At 34.6% G+C, this 19,127-nt stretch overlaps 2 protein-coding genes across 2 annotated transcripts in view; both read right to left on the bottom strand.

The window, feature by feature from the left end:
• The window catches only part of LOC124638977 (protein bowel), a 35,122-nt gene extending 24,021 nt beyond the window's left edge, over positions 1–11,101 (bottom strand). Inside the window, exons 1-2 of the mRNA XM_047176160.1 lie at positions 10,667–11,101; positions 1,703–2,603 (exon numbers count right to left, since the gene is read on the bottom strand). Coding sequence (XP_047032116.1) covers positions 1,703–2,586 — 884 coding nt within the window. The 5' untranslated portion in view covers positions 2,587–2,603; positions 10,667–11,101. The remainder of the gene's footprint in view (positions 1–1,702; positions 2,604–10,666) is intronic.
• Positions 11,102–13,973: 2,872 nt separating this feature from the next.
• LOC124639115 overlaps positions 13,974–19,127 on the bottom strand; it is a 53,347-nt gene continuing 48,193 nt past the window's right edge. The window contains exons 31-36 of the mRNA XM_047176346.1: positions 19,016–19,092; positions 18,148–18,324; positions 17,635–17,820; positions 16,671–16,857; positions 16,133–16,268; positions 13,974–14,134 (exon numbers count right to left, since the gene is read on the bottom strand). Of these exons, the coding sequence (XP_047032302.1) occupies positions 14,083–14,134; positions 16,133–16,268; positions 16,671–16,857; positions 17,635–17,820; positions 18,148–18,324; positions 19,016–19,092 (815 nt within the window). The 3' untranslated portion in view covers positions 13,974–14,082. The remainder of the gene's footprint in view (positions 14,135–16,132; positions 16,269–16,670; positions 16,858–17,634; positions 17,821–18,147; positions 18,325–19,015; positions 19,093–19,127) is intronic.

Below are 19,127 nucleotides of genomic sequence, written 5' to 3'. Positions count from 1 at the left end.
AATTGAATTAGACTTAACAAGGCCTACACATGAAATACATTAGAAACAAGATATGTTTTACGATATGAAAAGTAGATCGATTGAAGTGATCGCATGTTTTCACAATCATTAAAGCATTGGTCATGCCTTTTCTCAGTTACCATTAGGTTTTAAATTACAGGAACTGTAAAAGTATAGATACAGTGGAATTCGAGACCTTCCTACTTTTAAATAAAGTGGTTAAAAAAATTTACTTTCAAAGAAAATGGAAAGGCGTCACTTGCAAAAAAACTGTTGATTGTAATAACTCATTTAATTTGTTTTCGTTAGTGATAGTGAATAATTACGTAATACTATCCATACCTCAAACCGAACGTTTTTCTTTTGTTTATTTATAAAAAAGAAAGTTTTAATACCTGTGTTAACATAACTTGTACTTTTCTCTTGGAATGTCAGAAAAGCTTTGTATTGATTGATTTATTTCATGTGATGACAAACGTAGTAAATATTTAACCATCGGGATTAAAAGGAACGACTTTATCTTCGATAAAAGCTACTTAACGTCTAATTGGACGAAGTATAAAACACTTGAGAAATACGAAGAAACTTATTATTGCAATAACTTTCTTCAAGGAAAACTAAACAGGCTATAAACTTGTAAAGAAGCGTCAAAGTTTGGTAGCCAGCTCGAATCAGACTGACACTGTTGAGTTTTTATAACTGGCTATAAAATTACTTGATTCGCTTCGTAAGGCGACGACCCTCACAAGAATCGTACATTTTAATGAGTTATGTATTATATAGATTTGACGTTCCTACAAAATAATATTTAAATCTTATTACAAGCTTCTTTGTAGCAAAAATGTTTGCATGTGTGGGTAAAATACAGTTTCGGCGTCGAAGCAAGTCTAAGAGTATGCTTTGACGTTTTGTGTGATTTATTTGGTGTGTATATATTTAAGTATAAATAATAGGTTATAAAAAGATTTATTCCTTGACAACGTATTTGCCATTCGTAGCGCCTAAATGATAAAAAATCACCTATAGTTATTACCATCGCAAGCAAAAGATACTCCAATAAAATCCATCAGTTCATCTGTCTTGTAATGTCCGAGACAGCGATATATTATTTGTCTGTTATCTTAAAGTACAATCACGAACGACCACTACTTAGACATTACTCAACAAATGGCATTCGTCTGTACAGTCGTCAGCCGACGTTTTTTCATCATAAGTGTACATGAGCTTGAAAGTATAATCACCTTTTACTTATTAATCAAGATACAAAGATTTCTTAGAAGCCGGAGCTAGCTACGATCGAGAAACTTTATAAATATTCCGATTCCGAGTATTCGGGCGGATACGGCCACAGTCGGCTTAACATCTGCAACTTGAGTTACACCGGCTGCTTGTTACGTGCATACAAATGAGCAGTAAAACACACTACGACCAGTGTTGTAGAAAATTAAAATGTGCAGGAAAGCGGCACTTTGATATTAACTCCATAGAAAAAGTTATAATTACAGTAAGTAAGTGTATGCATGATAATCTGGAATAGGAATAGACCACTTTATCACTTCCTGTGCATTAAGGCGGTTAGAGGATAATTTCAGGAAGATGAGTGGTCGCTTTTACGAGTGAACTAATAATATTGTACAGGCTTTTCTACATCGAGATGATGATAGTGCAAGATAATGAAATAATTTGGATAAAATTGACGTACCTGTGGTCTCTCAAGTGGTCCTGTCTTCTGAAAGCCTTGCCGCAGATGTCACAGGAGTAGGGCCGTTCATCGGTATGGGTTCTTTCGTGGATCAGCAGGTTGTACGATTTGGTGAATTGACGGTTACAGAATTTACAAATGAATTGCTTTTTCGGTCTTGAGGCTCGACCAGGTGCTCTTAGGAGCCGCCTGTCTAAATGCGGATGCATTTGATGGGGACCAGCCCCGGGAGGGAACAGGCCCGCTCCAGGAAAAGTAAAGCTTCCCGCAGCGGTAGGTGACGGCCCTGGGGCACCAAGAAATGGCCCGGGTGGACCGTAAATAGGCGGTTGCGAGGATCCATCAGACATCATGCCTTCGATAGACGATGTTCTATGGTGAGGAAGTAACATTGCTGCCGCAGCTTCACGCAATGCTACTTCTTTGCGTTTTTCCACCATCATAGCCATTAAATCAAATGAGTTTCTCTTGGGAAAATTGCCGGACGCTCTATCCGGAGAACCTTTAGCCGGTTCTGTTCTTTCCCTATCCATCATTCTTTCCCTTTCTATAATTTCCGAAGGTATCAAGGCAGGATGCATTTCGTTGGGGTATATGACTGGGTGCATGGACCGAGTTGGTACTACAGGAACAAAAGCTGAGGTTTCGCGGTGAGATGAGGTAAGCAAGGAGCCTGTTGTTATCTGCCGATGGTAGGGAAGGGGCGGTGATTCGAAGTTTCCAGAAGGATTTCTGCCGCTTGAGGAAGGGCGTTGCTGGGTTCTTTCAGTTGAACTGGCAAGGAACTGGTCATGTCTAGACCTGAGAGACGCAGCGACTGGCGTGTCATTGACTGGGCGAGGTGTGGACGCCCTCGATACTACGGCTCCGGCGTTGTCCGACATCACGGTTTCAAGAACATCTGAAAATAAAAACAAATTATTGTTTACTGTGTATGGTAATGTGTATGGTATTATTCTTAATTCTAAACTGTGGAAATTAAGGAAAATTCCCAAAAAATATTCCGCCTCATGTAAAATATTCTATCGTTAAAACATCGTCAAAGATTGACTCTCCATATAAAGTCACAGAAAATTAATGATAAATACCTCAATTAACAACGTTTTAATATTACCAACGTAGATTTTATCTCAATCTTTCATTTGATCAAAGACCAGATACGGCGCTTACGTATTCCATTACCATCCCACGACTGATGAACATTTAGATTTATGGATCGAGAAACATGCTTAATTAAGCAGCCCTGCATTGTTTCAATGTATTAGCATAACACATAAATTCTCACCTAACAAATGTATTGAAATCAGATCATTCTTAACCAAATCTCATTTACATGTTATTGATTTCATACTGCGTTATGGTCAAGTCCTCCGTGGGATTTGACAATTTAAATCAATGTTAATTAGTGGTGTTATATTCAGTTAGGAAATATTGAGCGAGATGTTTCTCATGAGAACTTTGATCGCCACAGGAGACAGTGTGACATAATGAGGATTAAATATCAAGAAATTTTGGTAAACGTTAACGCAAGGTCTAAACTATATATCTTTTTTTTAATCATTTCCGTAGCAAAACAGAAACATTTCTAAGTATTCTGTACTACGAACAAAATATTCTCATTTTCAGTAGGTATATGCGGTTTCGAACAAGCTGCTAATTTTATTTTAACAAATAGTTTCTGCATTATAATAAATTGCAGTAGCTTTTCCGTCTTTTTGCATTAATTCCAACCATTTACTGATTCCATAAATTAAATTACTGACGTATTATAAATAAACATTTTTAAGATAGGTATAAAGCATTACTGATATTCGTGGTTTTGAGGAATTTCGTTGCTTTGGATCCATTAATACCAAAACACGATATGTAGGTATATTTAATTCGCAAAATTAAGCGAACAAAAATCTAAATCGAACGAATTAAAACACAATATCAATCTATATCTTTATATTCTTTTAAAATTAACATATTATATGCTACAAACGTTTTGTTCGAAGTTTTATTTTAAAATCTAGTTCGCTCATGTATCATTCAACAATTTATAAGTTTCAAGCTTCTGGTGATATCAGAAAATGTTAATGAGCACCAGATTTGGACACAGTATCGACATTAGTGTCATTGCTTGATTTATAACGGACTTGTCTTTGATTTGATTTTACTATAAATTCAAGTAATTTATTTAAAAATTTAACATTATTATCCTCAAAGTCGTAATGTTGACCTCAAGTAAATGGTGATTGGTATCAACAATACTGCGTCTTAAGTTATAAATTGTGTTTTTAATCGCATTAGTTTTAATTGATTTTATGTCCCATTTGTTCGGAGGAGTCGGTAATTTAATAAATAACGGCAACGCCTAATATGAGAACCTTCAATAAATAATGTCTGGAAGGTTTAATAAATGATTGGCTCATACTATTTTTAATGTTTTCGACCGCATTTTTAAACTTCTTTTGTTTGTTTGTCTTTTTTGTAAAAAATAGAATATACGAATGACGAATTTGACTTTCCAAATGATTGAAAATAAGTATAATTTAGAAATGCATGCTTGGCCATGCCTCTATATGTTATCTGTCATATTACCCAATATTTGTACAGCTCTAATATAGTCACAGGCATCGCTATTCTCAGATTTACGACTCATCCTAGTTCCATTCGAGATGGGTAACATGCTTTGACAATAAAACTGTTTTAAACTCTTGCGCCGCGTGTTTTCATAAAGTTTCCGGCGTTAGTATACTTAATACTCTGTTGTCTAGTAATGGCCGTTTATGTTTTGTTGTTATTCGTCGCTTTATGTTCAGGGAGGAAAGTTTTCTTTGTGTTTTAGCCTTTGTGCGGTGAATTTTCTGGCATTTGTTTTTAGTACCCGCGTTGGGCAGGAAACGTACCTCATAAGCGCTCCCGGCACTATTCATTATTCTGTTGTTCACAAATGAAGGTTATAGCGATTTGTTCAGACGCCATTTTGGTTTTATTTCTACCATACAACTGTTTGTTTTTTGCTGAAGCTATTTTTATGAGCACGTCAATTTGAAATCAAATCATACGTAACTTTATACTCACCTATCATAAGTATAACTAACCAATAAAATTTAATTGCATACTGGTTTTTTAATCTCATTGTATGCTAGCGCAGATGCTATAAATATATGGCCGGATTAAACATCAAGATGCTTCAATCCAACTTAATCTTACTCATAAAAACATATTTTATTGCTCTGCCCATCATATTTTTTAACATCGGAAAAATCTAGCCGTCATTTATAGCAACTACAAAAGATTAATCTTGAATTCAATTTATTCAAGCGAGATCGAAAAAGGTGTACCAAGCCCGCATTTCACTGCTCGCTGCCCGTTCTACCGTAAAAGCCTCTGATTTTGTTGCTATCCTTCTTACACTTAGAGCCAATATTTAGCGTCCCCTTCGCACTCGAGGAGCCTGATCGAATTTCTACCATCTTACTTGCACCGAAGCAGTAAAACTACTTTTATCTCTGTTTCGGTTTGAAAATTTAGTGATATGAATATTTATGTGGACAGTGTAGTTAGTAATGGAGGCTGGGATGTAATACCGGTCATTTCAATAACATAAAGCTTTTAAAAGGAATACTTTAAAGCGATTTCCTTGGAAATTTAAATTTCTCGTATTGGGAATACGTGTGTTTACAACTCTGTAGAGATACGCTTGTATCTCTATGTTCGTAATATGTGAAGTCCGTTTGACTGTTGATCTCGGTTGTTTTGCGATCATAAATAAGAACTGTGTAGTGTTTGCTTATGAAATAAGATTATGGGCTTTCTATAGAAAGTATATTTTATTTATAGAATTGTGCCATGTCTTTCTTGTTGTTGTGCTCTTGACCATAATGTTCTAAAAGTTCTTCATTGATAAATAGTATTCACTTAACTTGTTTGCAAAAGTGAATTTCAACATTGTTTATTTTCCTGTAGGTATGGACAAAGAGAACCATAAATAACACTCTTTAGTTATTCCTAAAGCAATATCCAGTAGTAATGATGTAGACTTATAAGTCTGTAAAGTCGTGAGTTTCAACTCAGGCAGGCGCGCAACACTTGGAGTAGTTTAGAGGTCCATTTAGCAAAGTGAAACGTCACTGGATTCGAAATGGTTACTAAATTTCTTGATGTTGTTGCTGATTTGTAAACACTGAAAGACCTTGTGAAGTCTCGTTTTAGTTCTAAATGAAAAGACCTTAGCCCTTTTTATTGGCTTAGTATCATCTCATCCCTAGTTTCAACTCACCCACATTTCTTATGCTTATTGACTACCATGTCTTCTACATTATAATACAAATTGTAAACTGGTAAAATCTTGGTCAAGCAGAAAATGCTTGGTTCTTAGTATCATGTATTGCCCACTATTCGAATTTCAACCAATCAAACTTAATCGATATTAAGAATTTAATTAAGTATGGTTTCCTTTTGCTCTACAACGTATTACATAAAGTTAGACCCTCCTTTACTGTGTCTGCGTTAACGATTTTGTGTTCTTAGAGAAATTTTAATTACGAATAAGACATTTGAAGTAGCTTTGTGTCTTAGGAGATTTTGTCCAGTCAAATTAGTATGCCTATATTGATTACAAGTTTCTCATATTATGTTTTTGAGAAAGTCGAGTCGTGAGACAGTCAAAGAATTCTATGAAGTTCTATGGAATACACGAGACTTTATCCTTAAAGATGTGCAAGAATCATTATTTTTGATTGATTAATGTACGGTATTTCGCACAATCATGTTCCTACGTAGGCATACGCAACATGGATCCTAAGACAATAGAATTTAAGTAAATCCCAGCAATTAAAGTTAGTTTTTTCCACGGTTTCATTCGCGTAGAATACAAGTTTCGTCAAAATTATTGATCCGTTATGATTGAGTAAGAAATAAATATTCTTTCTTCCATGGGAACTAACAAGATTGAGGAAACATGTTTCATATCCTCGATTATGTAAACTTCCACATTTACGTTTGGGTCTTCAACTATTATTTGTATTTCTTTTGGGTCTTGATCTTAAGTAGCTGCTTATGTTTTTTCTTCAATGAACCTTTTTGCCTGTACTTTACATGCTTTTTCATTTATTAATACGTAAACATTGTCTATATTAAAGTTCCCTAGATTTCAATACTCTGTTACTCTCTTAAGCTTAACTGTCCTTTTCCTAATCCATCGATAAACAATACTTTCGTGGTTTTTGTGAGAATGTTACCATACTAAACGGGTATTAAAGTTATGTACTACGTTAGACTGTCTATCAACGAAATAGTTACAAATACCATAAGAAACAACGAACGTTTAGAAAGCTTGAGGCTTATAGTACAATAGGGTAGTGTCCAGGGTCGAAATAATGAAATAATATTTAGTCCGCTTTTTAGATAATCAAAAAATATTGGATACGTATTTTTTCTTTTTTTAATTAAACATAAAATGACAAAGATAATACACTTCAAAAATTAGGAGTGGGGGCCTTTTACGTCACAGTGTCCTGAAAATTGTAGCAACTTGTGACGTCACACTCAACTTTAACACGCTATATCTTAACAAGTTCTGATCCAATTTAAAAAAGAAAAAATACGTATCGCTTAATTTTGGACAATCTACAAGACGGACTAATTATTATTTTTTAGGAAACTAGCCTATTACTAACTCAAGCATTCAAGGACTCGTTTAACTTTTTGAGAAACTTCCACTGAACACGTGTTTAGGCGGCACCTTTTAACTAATTTTGAACTTTCAATTACGAAAGACTGATTAAAATATATTGAAATTTATGGATCGAGATACACGCCTAAAAAGCTGCTCTTCACATGACACCACCAATTCACACTGAATATTTCATTGCGATCTCTATATTATTCATTTAGATGAAATCATTAACATTTTAGCATGAATATTCATGGGAGGAGTTTTAATGTTGGGAAACTGGGCTGCAGTTGTGAATATAGGAGCTGGTGGTAGTATTAATCCTAATACAATTCAAATTTATTTTATGATGATTTCCTATGCCTGTGTAGGTAAGCAAGTACCTACCTGCATGCTCAAATGAAACATTCTCCTTTTTTTATGGGAATCATCAAATAGGTAACCTGAGTGTCAGACTCTTACGGACTAAAACCCATCAAGTTCCTTCTTAAGCCCTTTATGTACCAGGGCCGCTATAACTCTTTCGAACAATCCCGCAGCCCCTGAAAATATTGTCCTCTGTTAGAAATGAACACTTCATCATTTTATTTTTTATCTTTTACCGTGACCAACTTTTCAGCTAGCTACTAAAAGCGTCGAATAAAAATTTACTTCAAATCCTGTTTTAGATTAGTCGCGCTGCTTATCTGAGATCAAGTCGGCATTTCGCGGAAGTTTTTAAAAAATGGCGCTTAACTGTTGGTCGTTACGCGAAAACAAGTGTTACTTAGACTGATGCACAATGATAAACTGCAGTATCTGATTATCGGTTTAACGTATCTCTTTGATGTTTGCCGATGGTTAATTGCGTTTTGGTATTTGCTCGTATAAAAATAGATATATAAATTTACTTTTAACAACTTGCATTTTTGGTTTCCATGCTGATAGGTATCCTAAATTCTCATGTTCGGTATTTTTAATTTCTATGTTTGGCTTTCCAGACTCTCCTTAGTTGTTGTGTGAAGCTATGAATGGCTTTAAAACTATTTGTACTTAATCTTACACGCTTTTGCTTCTTTATCAGTAACCAAATAGATTATCATAATATTATCATCCATATTTTCTTCATTAATCATGCATTAGAGCGCACGTACTCAATTTCTAATATCATTTCTGACTCCTACTATCGCATAGACAATACCGTATCCACTATCGTTAATCCTTGGTAAAACTTCGCTCGATTCGTCACCGGGACTCGTATTTACTTGCACTTGTACCTCTAACTGATAATAACCAATCAAACTCCAGTAACAGTAAATCCCCACTTACCTCAAAAACGCAAAATACTTGGAAATTATAAAGGTTTATTGATGTTATATTGCGGCATCCATTTTCGGTGTCGCAAAGTACCGATAACTATCATATTTTGATTAGATTACGCTGCTATCTCTTGATGGTTAAGATTAACTACTATTTGCAGAACAATTAAAACCTTCCGATGTTTCTACTGTGTTACCTTTGCGTAATGTTTTCTTACTTATATACTGTTAATTGCAGTCATTTCAATTAACATAAATGCTTGCTGTAGACAAATAACTTCAGTGTCATCTGTATCTAGATTTCCATTGAAAGGTTCATCATATTAATAAGTTGATTTATCAGTATTGTTAGCTCTTATATATAATATATAATAATATAGTTTAGAATCATCATCAACATCTTTAAAGAAACCAGTCTTCATCATCTGTCTAGTCTTTACCCAATTACATTGTTGTAGGCAGCTTATGCAGATGTAACTGATTTTCTATGTTTTACATAAAGTTACCTGGGCAAGCCCTTTGGTTTTCGACTATCCACAATGACTGCCAAAGATGTTCAAAATAACAGTTGGGACCCACCACAACGTGTCTTCTGCAATTCAGTTACAGTTCTAAAGCCCACAACATTCCTATGTGTGTGAGTCTTCCTAGCTATCAGTGAAGAATTTTGTCCCACTGCAATTTGATGGGCACACTAGGCAGTAGATGCATTCCTTCTACATACCTTGACTCTCGTAAACTGCGCAGATAAATTGTTGAGAGGATCGTAAAGTCGTTTTCTATCCTAGCGGCTTTGGTAAAATTCTGCTGCTGAGCATAGGGAACTTTGAAAAGATTGAAATGTGTATTTTGGGGCAAAGGTAGTTTTCCTGGTCGATGTAATTGAACTATGTTTAATTAAATCTGTCAATAGTAGGTACCCTATCTAATGAAAGAGTAGAACCAGTGAGCCGTCCTGCATTTTAAATCGTAGTCAAGCATTGCTCGTCAGACGAATCTAAAATGTAATTAGTCTTTATGGCGATTTTTATTATGTTTCGTTGATTGGATGTTGTAAATTTCGTGATTATGTCCTAAACTGGTAATCACAACAGAACCTTTTAATTCTTTTTGTAATTATATATAACTTTTAAGGCTGCCGTAACTAATCATTTTGGAATAGCTATAAACAGAGGTCATACATGTATATAAACTTTCTTGAAAATTTTCTCATGTTCAATGAAAATGAAGACATAAATGAAAATTTCTAAGAGCCATGTTACCATATGACTAAGGCTTTAAGTACTGTAATTGCATATGAATAATAACATAAGGAAGTCATTGCAGACGGCAATGTCAGTAATATCTAGATAGGAACGTGCTGGTTTGACCTGTCCTTACATTGATATAGGGTTGAAAGTCCCGTGTAGGCAAGCTGCACCTGGTTTATTTCAGCATCTATCTGTAGATGTGGAAGTTCCTACAGTAATAACTAATGATAGAAAGATTATAGACGAAAATATACAGAATGAATTGAAGAAATGTACATTGGTATAATAAGCAATAGGAGAGCGCATTTTTATGCTACAGGAAATGAATTTATATTGATAAATAGGTGCATGGCCGATAGTATAGGCTAAATGTTACCGTTACAACAGATAAGTTGTTCAAGTACAAGTAGGCATGAAACTGGTAGGGTTAAAGCGTCCGTAGGGTTCAGGCACGCGTCAAAACAATAGCCGCTCATTTGCTAATTCGTTGGCTGTAAATCCTTAAACAATTACAAGATAATTACCGCTGAGCACGGTGGCAGGAAACATTAAATAAACACCACTGTAAAATAGAACAATAGACCAAACCGCAGCCCCGTTAGTTCCCAGAATTGTTTTTGTTAAAGCATATGCGTCGAAAACAATAACATGAGGGGCACGCGATAAAACAGGTAGCAAAGCTCACCCAGACTACCCAATTTATTCCACATCCGCTGTATTAAATTACAAAAATCGTAAAAAAATATCCACTCACAAGGCAGTTGGGCGATCAATCGTCCGATCTGTCGAGGTCCAACCCTCCAGAAGTCAGGTAGTCAACCCGCAAAGTTTACAAACTGGCGTCCACATGCGTACAATGGTTGTCCATTGCAATTTTTTGTCACATTTCATAGTCCAACCGCAGTAGGTGGCGTTGCGACAGGTGAATAGGAGATTAGTGGAAGCGAACACAACAATAGACGCACTGTACAGGCCATAAAACAGTTAATAGAGACTGTGAACGAAAATGTTATTGCCGTAGCTAAACTGTCACTTCTTCACTTGGTCTCACACATAAATGCACTTTTAGTTTGTTCACTGTAATCCTTGTGAAGGTTGAGGTTTGGTTACACTTTTGTTCATAGTAGTGGCCGGTTGGTAGAGAATGCGCGTGCGCATGGCGCGCGACTGGAGGGAGTTGAGCGCGCGTACTACCGTCGTCGGTCGTCAGAGGCAGTAGCGCTCCTGTAGCGTCGCCCCTCCGCGCCCCGCGCCTTCACCGCCGCCCCACCGAAGCCTCCACACTGTTTTTACTTCGAGAGCGATAAAAAAGGGAAGGATATCGTTGAATTGTTTATTTTTCGTGTTAGTAGCTTATAAGTCGTGTAAATTAACACCGCCTTCGGATTTTGTATCGTGCTTCATGAATTTCGACTGCAGTCGCTAATTGATAATGTTTTTAATTCTCATTATTCTTATTTTGAATCGGTTTCGCTGTTATTATTATTCTTGAACAAATATTTTTAGGATTATTACCTACCGTTACATATTTATAGTTTTATTCCAAAAAATAAAATAGTTTCCACAGAAGCTGCATAAACAATTCTTGATAAACGTATAATACGAGTAAATTAAAAACGTATTTTATTTCCTTTTTAATCTTTATTACAACGAAATCTATTCATACAGTCACATATATTATTTTAAAAAATCTGACTGATACTAATTTTATCATTTATATTCATCTTAAATAAAACATTTATAGATCATTATTAATTAACAGAACTTTCTTTTCTTATTTGGCAACATTCACAATAAATAAATTCTGACATGATTTCTTTGGCATGATAGAAACGAAGACGTAATATTTTTGATAAGAATAAATAAATTCTTTTATTCTCCTGATCCACTTATTTACTGAACACATTACAATAACTATTAGGTATATAATTTATTCTTTTATATTGTTGATAAATCTATGAATTACCAATAAACCATAAACTATAATTTTTAAATGACGTGCATTTATAAACTTGCGATAGATAAAACAGAATGTATACTTATATCTTAACACCACTATGTAAACATTTACTAATTTACAATAACTACACTATACTATAAGCTTTAAACCGACTCTGTTACAATCAAGTCTTTTTATTTATTATTATTTAAATACATATATTGAGCTTTTACTGATTAATTTATATACAAGTCATCAAAATGGATTTAATTTTTCTTCCTATTATTTATATCGTTTAATGCACAATTTAAGTCACCTAGTATGGACCACATTCTAAGGGGATTATACCAATCAATTAATTTATATTCATTCATTTATAATATTACATAATTAATATAATATTTCGAATAATATAAAGTGATTTATAAATTCTGTAACCCGTCATCAAAATTATCTCGTTATTTACAACAATTGTAAAGAAATTATAATAATACTTACATAAAATTATACGAGCTTATATTGTAAATAATTATTCAAAAATTCACAACACTGATAATAATCACCATTTTAATTACAGGGTTACAGATAAAAACGACGAAATTAATTATATCCAATGGATTGTGCTTTTTAGGGTAAATTCTAACTACAGTTTAATATTTACTAACAAATTGGCACATCAATATTGATACCTACTATTTATTTATTTACCTATTGTTACTACGTTCCACACCTATGTAATAAATATTACATTACTATTAGTAGGAATATTATTTCAGCTTATTCACCGTCTTAGATCTCATCTTCAATATTTTAATATCGTTCCGATGTCAGTCGTTACTCTACGTTCAATATCTCGTATTATGTGCCTTTCTATAATCGATTAGATATTCGAATTGCTGATATTATCGATATATTATTCATCATTCGCCTCCAAGAATGTATACTGGTAAAGGTATACTGATAGGAATATTTTTATTGAATTATTTATTTCTCCATTTTAGTCTCATATTCATCAGTCGTAATATCAGGTGTATAAAAAGACATTTTTATATAATGATTTTACTGATTAACATCATTGATATATTTTATTTTTATATATCTATTTAGAATTACATAGATTAAAGCATTTAATGAAACATGTATCATCTTCGATGCGTCGTTGCCATGATATCTACTTTATATATTTTAAATGTATATATAAAAAAATTACATGCAATTTATAATTATATCAATAAAATGTTTATATATTTTTTAATAATTTTTATTCTGATATTGAAAAGCTGTTTAGTATCAAACTTTTTCGCCGTTGACTAAGGATGGTTAGGGACGGGACGCAATGTCGCTAGTGTTGTATTTTTTTCAGTTTTTGAAATAAAACGATTAATTTCGAGCACTATATGTATGCCAGTGAACCCAGATAGCGTGTTCAATTAATTTCTCATAGTACCGTCTTGCCATGTGAAATCTCACAATTCAATTACCGAAGGCGCTAAGTTTTAAATGTCATTACCAGGATAGTTTCGAAGATACATTTAAGCTATTGTTTTCAATCCCATTTTCGAAATAACCAGATTGTAAAAATTGATTGGGCCTATAACGTATGGTGGGATCTTTAATTGCAGGAAATATTTTTCTGGTCATTCCGATATTTGGACACGTTGGATTTTTAGCGAATTGTCTTTTATAATATGTATGATTCACGATCATGGGTTAATAGTACCTAATAGATTTCGGTAAAGGATTATGTCATACCAATTATTTTGATAATTTGAAAGTGATAATTTATTAACCTCGATTTGATCGAAGCCAATTCAATTTAAATGGACTGCCATTGATTGTATACATCTCTGATTAAGTATTTATTTTTATTTGTTATAATATTTTTTGGGAGACGAGTTATTAAATTTGACATTTCAAGATCGAAAATAAAAGCTTTAAAACATTTATAAGAAAATATCATAATTTCTACATGTGTGTGTGTAACTTTAAAATCTTCGCTTTTTTTAGAAACTCGTAATCTTAAGTAATCATTGCTACTATTTCATCAAACTTATCAATTAAAGAGATACCTATTGTATGACAAAAACAAAAATTTTTTTTTTATAAATAAATGGGATAATACTATGAATGAAAATAAATATAATAACTCAAAACATGGAATTACAATAAATATATTTAAACAACTAAAGTTATATAAAATCGTATGAATCTTCTGAGAAGAGAGCTCGTCGTCAACCGGCCTTCATCCACCTGTCTATGGAGTACTCCAAAGCTGCCATCCATCTACACAAGAAAAAATAATTTTCAATATTGTAGGTAAATAGTAATAAATACAATAAATTAAACTACTGTTGGTAATCTACACCCTTCCTGAGTAACACAAGCTATATTGTATCCCGGTACAGGCCTTACTGGTGTGAAACCGCGGGAAATTGGCTAGTTGTTAATTAGTTGTTAGTTGTTAGTAGTTGTAGTTTATAAGTATTGTAATGTACGATATATGTGTATTTGTATTTTTATGGGCCCTAGTTGCCTGAAATAAAGGAATAAATAAAATAAATAAAATAATATAAAAACAAATGCATTATCGTAGTTAAGCTTCTTCTATCTTTATAGTTAGTACGTCAGCCCATGATTTAATCCGTGTACCACTCCCGTTTTAAAAGTCGATCTCCGTCCGTCTATGTCCGTCTCCGGGGTACCTATCTTCAGCTATCTATGTATGAAATTTCAATCCAATAGATTCTGCTGTTTTAGAGTGACTGCTTAAAATAGAGACAGAGTTGCTTTCACATTAAAAATGAGATAATTTTTCTTTTTCTTTAATTTATTACTTTAGTTACGCCTTGGACACTAGTTGGAATTAGGGCTGTATGTTCCATCTTCAAATGACTGATGTATCTAACCTAAAAGCCCTTACAGACATTTGGACTGGGAAATTCCAATCGAAATTACCGATCTGGCAGAGCTTTTACAAATTAAGAAAGGTCTCTTTCGTTAATCAAATGATCGACTTGCAGATTGGGGCGACGACAACCTGCCATGTGACTCAGAGTTTTACGATTCAGAGACTGTAATTCTTCACCGAGTTGATTTTAATTGCGTTTACTGACGTCACACTTTTAAATATAGGATGTAATATACTAAATGTTTGAAGAATATATTGTACTAGCGGCTTCGCATGGGATAATAGTACATCCCCACTATTTAATGCTTGTTATCATACATATAAACCTTCCTCTTCAATCACTCTATCCTATTAAAAAAACCACATCAAAATCCGTTGCGTAGTTTTGAAGATTTAAGCGCACAAATTGATATAGGGACAGAAAAATCGACTTTCTTTTACATACTATGTAGTGATACAAAATTATGAAACTATTGCTACAGCTTAAAAGAAAATCGTTAATATCCAATGTTTTCTCCGGTTTACTGGTTAGAGACACAGGTAATAGGAATCACCTATTCGTGATTGGTCCATCTAGGCTCCAAGAGAAGTTCAATAAATCTTACTGTTGAAAAATAGAAGAACACGCTAAATAGGGGTTTTGTAGGTCAAAATAATTAGAGCTTATAAATAACACATTTTTCATATTCTAGTTCTTAAAAAGCTAACACAAAAAATTATAGAGTGGAACGATTGAACAACCAGTATAATGCCTAAGGCCAGACCTAACGAAGCCTTATAAAACATCACCTTTATTTTTATCGATACCAAATCGATATGATTGCTTTTATTTGACTACTCTATGTTATTAATTTCTTACTCTATAGACTGAATATTGTGCCTATCATTATAGAGCATGTTATTATACTGTAGATATAAGAAAAAAAAAATGAGGTGTTACATTCATAATACCAATTGAGGTTTAATTTTTACAAGGAAGGTAAAAGAAGGCCCAATTCGTTAGACTTGGGTATTACATAAGAGAATCGAGGAGAGAGCTCAAAGTAAAATTTGAATATTAAATCGCGAATTTAAACAACATGAATTACATTGTCATCAAAAACCTTTAATTTTATTGTCATGAGGGATATGATGATAACAAAAATATGCATTTAGGTACCTATAGATTATGCACAAAATTTTATTCAGATTAATATAAATTCCGTGGTATGTGTTTCCCTAAAACTCCCCAAAACCGCTATAACTGTTTTGGGGAGTTTGGCGTTCACGGGGGGAGGCTGAAATTCAGTAGTGGGCAAAAATGGACTGATACTGTTAATGATTAAAATATGGTCCGATATGATCAAGATGGATGATAAAGATTATTGACTCACCGTTTCCTATCCATTTCGGATTCCGTGTGGAAATAAAAGTGTCTCTGCTTAGGTTCTGTGGGCATCACCTCGAAGGCGTATTTCTTGCCACCCGGGGCACATGTCTGTATTCTGTAGCCGTGTAAGCAGGCCATACCTTTGGAAAATAAATTAATTTTAGAAAAATATGTACAAATAGTTTTGGGATGGTTATTGAAATATATATTTTTTTAAGAATAAGCGGCTCCATACTGTTCTCTTCTCCACTCTATAAAATAAGGGGGTTTCGACATAGGTATAACCCAGTGACAATATTTTTTATATTATTCTCATTTACACCAAAAAATACATTATTTGGTTGGGTTTATTATAATGGTTGCAAAGAAAATATAAAAGAAAGACTACAATCTACTTCTAGACTACAATAGTCATTCCTATTGCTGTCGACTGCATTAGAGCGTGCCTTAGAGACTGGCCACATTGCCAGGTTTTTAACATATGGCTTACACATGACCAAGTTAGAATATAATTATGTATTTATTTCGTGAAATAAACTTACCAAAAGCATTTTTGCTGTTGCCATCATTGTAGAAGTAGAGGCAAGCGTCTTTGAGCACACAATACCGTTTGGCCCAAGACTTCCATTTGGATCCCAGCTTCATGAGGTAACCGAAGCAATCGGGTCTAGGGATCGATGACGGAGGAAGCTTCATATTCCTCATTGTCACTTCTAACCAGCCATCACGCTGTTATAAAAAAACACCGTTTAGTAAGAAATACCTAGCACTTCAAAAGAAACAGTTTATGGTTACTAGTGTAGCAAGGTATGCAAGAAAAGCATACAGAGTAATATTTTTCATATGGTTATCAATCATCATCCTCCGAGCCTTTTTCCCAATCATGTTGGGGTCGGCTTCCAGTCTAACCGGATTCAGCTGAGTACCAGTGCTTTACAAGAAGCGACTGCCTATCTGACCTCCTCAACCCAGTTACCCGGGCAACCCAATACCCCTTGGTTAGACTGGTGTCAGACTTACTGGCTTCTGACTACCCGTAACGACTGCCAAGGATGTTCAATGACAGCCGGGACCTACAGTTTAACGTGCCATCCGAAACACAGCCAATGGTGTCTAAGATATACTTAGAAAGTACATACAAACTTAGAAAAGTTGCATTGGTACTTGCCTGACCTGGGATCGAACCCGCGCCCTCATACTTGAGAGGTTGGTCCTTTACCCACTAGGCCATAATATGGTTATCAATATTATCTGCAAATATTCATAACTTTTGCTATAATCCCGGTTGTTAAACAGGGAAACATTGAAACTGAGTATCGCGCCATCTACCATTTAGATTCGGAACTAAGAAGACATGGTGAAACTATTCACAAGTTTTGATCATAATTACCGCATTGCCGACCAGCCAAGAAGTAAACACCTTTTGGCTTCCATTTTGTAATACATACTATAAATGAATAGGTACTTTAAACATGTACTTTAAAATAGTATAATATGATAACAGACCTGATTACTAGCATCAATAGCGTGAGCGAGTACTGCGCGCCACCTAGCGGCCGCCTCCGCAGTGTCCGCCGCAAGTTGTAATCTCACACCTCCGCCGCGGTGCAGTCGGAACCCGTGCGGCCTGCCCGCGTCCTCTTCCGTCAGTTGGTAGTTTACAAGCATTAAGGCTCCCACGGGATGAATGCTCTGTGGAAGTTCGGGTTATGGTTCATAGATGGCGGTATTTTGAGTATTTTGATAATGATCTAGCTGTACTTTGAATCGAAAATATACTGGCTAAAATAAAATAGGTACCTATGTAATATAAAAACGATATAATAATTATGTTATAACATTAACTGACAAGGAGTTTTTGCTACATCTTACAAATACAAGTACTGATATTTCAGAATGACATATCAGTTCTACACTCTAGACACCAGCGACAGTTGAGTGATTCTTGTTTTAAAAAAGGATTTATGATTGCGTTCGTTTTATACAAAAATGATGACAAATAATGAAAATATTACTTACAGAATCTGTTTTATAATAATACAGGCAATTGTCCCTTTTGAGGACGAACCACCGTCGTGTCCAGCGAGGGGGATGATGAGGTCTGACGGGAGCTGCTCGCCAGAGATACCCTGAGTATAGAGCAGCTGGTCCCCCTTCATGAGCTAGAGAAGCTACTACCTCGCAGGTTCTTGCCACCTGTGGAAGAGGAAAAGTTTTATTGAACACATGAGGCACACACACGAAGAAACTGGAACGCAAAAAGGGACAAAAGTCCCTTGATGCGCTCAACTGTCAAAACGAAAAAGGGACAAAAGTCACTTCGTTGCTTGTTAGCGGGTAAGAAACATAACGGAGAAACTGGCAGTGACTTGATTTTAAGAATTGCCAAAATTATTTTTCAAAGTTACTAAATACTCAAAACTACAGGTCAATCAGGGCTAGTACACAAGATTTTTTGCTGCTGGATAACCTATAAGTATATTAAATAGGTTAAAAGTTGAGCTCAACCTCAATTTTACAGTTATTAAGGACAGTAAAAATAAAATAAATCAACCTACAATCTTTCGAGTGGGCAATAAACTAGATGTATTTACGATCTTGGGTGTAAATGTGAGCATCAAATTAGCATCAAATTCTAAACACAAAAATGGGTTACGATCTGGTACGACTGATTTGATTGATGTAACGGATGAACGATGGTCATCGTTAGCATTAAAAGTCTTTATGGCTTGTTGAGAAAAGGTTCTGGCTATTTTATTGTTGGTTTTAGGTAATACTCTAGTAATCAGTTCATTCAGTACATGATCGATGTTTTTTTTTTAATCTCTTTTTTGCTTCGAAAGATCTGATTAATTTGAAACAGACTTGTGTATGTTATGGAACTCACCTCTAATTCAAGTATTTCTGATCCAGAATGCGCAATCTTCACCACTTCCGAGTGAGTCTTATCTAAGACATTGATTCCTGCAAATAAATTGATGAACATTATGCACTGGGAT

Source organism: Helicoverpa zea, chromosome 18, assembly GCF_022581195.2.
Source record: "Helicoverpa zea isolate HzStark_Cry1AcR chromosome 18, ilHelZeax1.1, whole genome shotgun sequence".
Taxonomy (NCBI): Eukaryota; Metazoa; Arthropoda; class Insecta; order Lepidoptera; family Noctuidae; genus Helicoverpa; species Helicoverpa zea.
Note: the sequence above shows the minus strand (reverse complement) of the source record. Positions and strands in the feature narration are given on the sequence as shown.